The 4,224-nt window shown below is 56.4% G+C and overlaps 1 protein-coding gene across 1 annotated transcript; it reads left to right on the top strand.

Annotated features, from left to right (window-relative positions):
• The first annotated feature begins 78 nt into the window (after positions 1-78).
• MAFB (MAF bZIP transcription factor B) lies at positions 79-3,118 on the top strand. The gene has a single exon (XM_024743222.1). It carries the CDS (start codon positions 112-114, stop codon positions 1,081-1,083), a length of 972 nt encoding a protein of 323 aa, XP_024598990.1. The 5' UTR covers positions 79-111; the 3' UTR covers positions 1,084-3,118.
• The last annotated feature ends 1,106 nt before the right edge of the window (positions 3,119-4,224 follow it).

The raw sequence follows: 4,224 nt of genomic DNA, 5'->3' as shown, positions 1-4,224 counted from the left end.
TGCCGGGGCGCACCGCGGGGGGCGGTGCGATTGTGAGGTGGCGCTGACGCACGTTCCGGGGTTCTTAAGCGGCCAGGGCGGCGGCGGCGGCGGCTGCGCCTCGCGTGAGCGATGGCCGCGGAGCTGAGCATGGGGCCTGAGTTGCCCACCAGCCCGCTGGCCATGGAGTACGTCAACGACTTCGACCTGCTCAAGTTCGACGTAAAGAAGGAGCCGCTGGGGCGCGCGGACCGCCCGGGACGGCCCTGCACGCGCCTGCAGCCAGCCGGCTCTGTGTCGTCCACACCGCTCAGCACGCCGTGCAGCTCGGTGCCCTCGTCGCCCAGCTTCAGCCCAACCGAACAGAAGACCCACCTCGAGGACCTGTACTGGATGGCGAGCAACTACCAGCAGATGAACCCCGAGGCGCTCAACCTGACGCCCGAGGACGCAGTGGAGGCGCTCATAGGCTCGCACCCAGTGCCACAGCCGTTGCAGAGCTTCGACGGCTTCCGCGGCGCGCACCACCATCATCACCACCACCACCCACACCCGCACCACGCGTACCCGGGCGCCGGCGTGGCGCACGACGAGCTGGGCCCACACGCGCACCCGCACCATCACCATCATCACCAAGCGTCGCCGCCGCCGTCCAGCGCGGCCAGCCCCGCGCAGCAGCTGCCCACCAGCCACTCCGGGCCTGGGCCGCACGCGGCGGCCGCGGCGACGGCGGCTGGTGGTAGCAGCAGCGTGGAGGACCGCTTCTCCGACGACCAGCTCGTGTCCATGTCCGTGCGCGAGCTGAACCGCCACCTGCGGGGCTTCACCAAGGACGAGGTGATCCGCCTGAAGCAGAAGCGGCGGACCCTGAAGAACCGGGGCTACGCCCAGTCGTGCAGGTATAAACGCGTCCAGCAGAAACACCACCTGGAGAATGAGAAGACGCAGCTCATTCAGCAGGTGGAGCAGCTTAAGCAGGAGGTGTCCCGGCTGGCCCGCGAAAGAGACGCCTACAAGGTCAAGTGCGAGAAACTCGCCAACTCCGGCTTCAGGGAGGCGGGCTCCACCAGCGACAGCCCCTCCTCTCCCGAGTTCTTTCTGTGAGTCGTGGCCGCTCCCGGCCCCCGCCCTTGCCCCGGCCCGGACTCCCCGTCCCGTGTCCCCAGCCCCGGACTCCCCCGGACCCTGTCCCTGCCACGGCCCCAGCCATGACCTGTTTGACTTGAGGGAGAGGGAGGAAGGGCGCGCGGGACGCGGGCGACGGGAGGGCGCGCGGGCAGGCAGGGGACCTTGGCCAAGGCGAGAGCGGTGAGCGCCAGCGGCGCCTCCTAGACTCGAGCAGAGCCAGAGGGAGGCGAGGGGGTGGGAAGTCCCAGAGCAACTTTTCTCCAGGCTGGAGGGCGGCAAGGCATAGTCGCGAGGAGTCGCCAAGGCCGTCTGGAGACTCCTGGCTTCCTGAACTTTGCGCGTTAAGCCGGGGCCGCTTCCTCGCGGCCCGGAGCGTAATCCAGTCCAGCAAGAGAGCAGCGAGGAGAGGAAAGGAGAGGGACCCTGGCGTCCCGGCAGGCGCGAGGCGAGGCTGAGCGAAGGAAGGAAGGACAGACGGACCTGTCTGTCCAGGGTCCGGAGAACACTGGCTCTCAGCCCCGAGACGCGGGCCTCAGTTAGGACGTTCTGCGCGCAAATCTCATCAGTTTTATTGCCTGCTCGATTATATAGAAAAAATACGAAAATCTGCATTAAAAATATTAATCCTGCATGCTGGACATGTATGGTAATAATTTCTATTTTGTACCATTTTCTTGTTTAACTTTAGCATGTTGTTGATCATGGATCATAACCCCCTTGTTTCTTTGGGTGAGAAGGGATCGCAGTTCGGAAACTCCGGCGGCTGCTTGTCGGGTTTCAGTCTATGAGCTGTAGGCTTGTAAATACCCGCCCCGCCAAACCGCTTAAGAGAACCTGGCAGCAAGCTGAGTGTCTTTGTTTGGGTTTATTATTATGGCATTTTTTTGTAAGTAAAAAAAAAAAAAACCAAAAAACAAAAAAACAAACTTCTGGGCATTTGCATCAGAAAACAACTCTGTCTTGGGGCACCCTTGGAAATTGCATGTTTTCTCCCCCTCCCCTGCCCCCTTTCGGTCCCCTTTTCCTCCCGTTCTAGTTTTCAATTTTGTTTTTGTTGGGAGAAAGAGGACTGGGGTCCCAGCTCCCTAGTACCAGGGCAGGGCAGCTGCAGAGTTTCACACCCTGGAGGCCGGGGGGGAGTGTCCTCACATCACCTGGTTTTAGGGCTACGTTGACACCCCTAACAAGATAGGAAAGGAAAACAGACCTTGTTTGCTTTTTATTGCAACCAGAATCACCCCAGGGTCCCCACGAAACTCTCCAGGCCCGCACTAATTGCTGGGGCCGAAATGCTCCTCGGGTGACCGGCTTCACCAGCCCAGACTGCCCAACGGTGACCTGAACTTATGTTGAACCAATCACCACACTCAGAAAGTACCAGAAACCCAAACATTGGCAAGTAATTTTGCAACTTTCAAGTGCGTTCTTTAGACCAATATGTTATGTGTGTTTCTTTCCCTGCTTTTGAGAGAGCGGGAGAGTTATTGGTGGTGTTACCCCCGCCCCCTTCAGTTGTATAGTAGTTATAGGGAAGATCTGGGTGTTTTTTCTTTATTATTACTTTTTTTTCCCCTGCAGGTCAGTAAGAGGATTTAAGTTGCACTGACAAAAATACCAAAATGAAAGAGTATTTTTTAGTTCTCATTTGAAATTGCTGGCGCTGCTGGCCGGATGCATTTTTGAGTTTGTATTAGTTGATAAATTAACAGTAATAACAAGATTGTATGAACCGCATGGTGCTTGCAGTTTTAAATATTGTGGATATTTGTCCTGCATCAGAAACGAGCTTCGGTTTTTACGGATTCAACTGTGTTGAAATCAAATTTGCCTCAACAGAAATTGTTTTTATTTCATGTACAATAAGGGATCAATTTCAAACCCTGCTTATGATATGAAAATATTAAAACCTAGTCTATTGTAGTTTTATTCAGACTGGTTTCTGTTTTTTGGTTATTAAAATGGTTTCCTATTTTGCTTATTAAAACCATGGAAATGGTGTTTATTTACAGGACTCCGCATTCGCCTGTCTTTTCTTCTCTTGCCTCTTCAAGTATCGCCCCAGTTTGGGCGGCACCCTCACCCTTCCCCCGGCCAGCGGGGAAACAGACAAATCTGGGCAAAGCTCTCCCTTGAGTGTTTGAGTGTGTGTGTGTGTGTGTGTGTGTGTGTGTGTACCTGAGCCTCAAACGTGTCTTCTGCTTCTCACTCTAGGTACGGACACCGGTCAAGAGCCGGTTGATGAGCGGAGAGGGGGGCACACGCCACTTTGGCGGAGCGTTCAGGCTTGGGCATCACGACTGGTCTGCTAGCCTGCTGGCTCTGAGGTTGGCTGAACCCAGGAAGCCGAGAGCTGCCACCCTGATGGGGAAGCAGGGTGTTTCTGGCAATCAGGCTCGTGGGCCCTGCCATTCTGGCCCTCCTGCTTGGAGCACCTGCTGGGAGCAACCAGAATTGCCCTAGAAGGCCAGCTCTGAGTGGAGGCCTAGCCCCCTCTCCCCCAGAGCTTGTGAAAGCAGGTGGAATCCAGCACGAGGTCCTGGGGTGTAAGACCCTTCAGACAGGAAGCCCATCCGTGCAAACCGTTTGCTGCCACTCAAGCCTGGAGTCCTCAGCCCCAAGGAAGGGCACTGCACCATTGGACTGGGGTCTCAATGACTCCACAAATCGGGGGTCGTAGGGGGTTGGGGCATTGTTCTGGTGTGGCAGCTCTGCCCATATGTCCTCGACAGGGAGCTGGTCCCAGAACCTTTCCTTTCCCAGACTCTTAGAGGAGGCAACGTCGTCTGTCTAGGTTCCTCCAAACCCCTCTCAGCCTTCTCGGAATCCCATCTAGAACTCTGGGTGGGGACCGCCCCCTCCCACCACCTCTGGAAGAATTCTCTGCTTCTTTGGCAATGGCAGGTTCCAAGGGGTTTCTGATCTACTCAGACCTAGTATCTGCAGTCTGGGAGACTCAGCTTTCCAGCCCTCGGGCTCCCCGGCCCGGAATTCCTAACGTGGAATTTCAGGACCTGAATGGGGAGATGCAGGAAACCCAAGCAGTAGAACCCCAGCCAGGAACTAGAGCTGGAAACAGCCAAGGAGAAGAAAGGGGACGGTGAAACTAACGGCAATAGA

This window comes from Neophocaena asiaeorientalis, unplaced genomic scaffold, assembly GCF_003031525.2.
Source record: "Neophocaena asiaeorientalis asiaeorientalis breed wild unplaced genomic scaffold, Neophocaena_asiaeorientalis_V1.1 scaffold82, whole genome shotgun sequence".
Taxonomy (NCBI): domain Eukaryota; kingdom Metazoa; phylum Chordata; class Mammalia; order Artiodactyla; family Phocoenidae; genus Neophocaena; species Neophocaena asiaeorientalis.
The sequence above is the reverse complement of the archived record's forward strand: the minus strand, read 5'-3'. Positions and strand labels throughout refer to the sequence as shown.

Excerpts from the sequence above, each read along its gene's own strand:
- MAFB (XM_024743222.1), top strand. The coding sequence starts at position 112 with ATGGCCGCGGAGCTGAGCATGGGGCCTGAGTTGCCCACCAGCCCGCTG.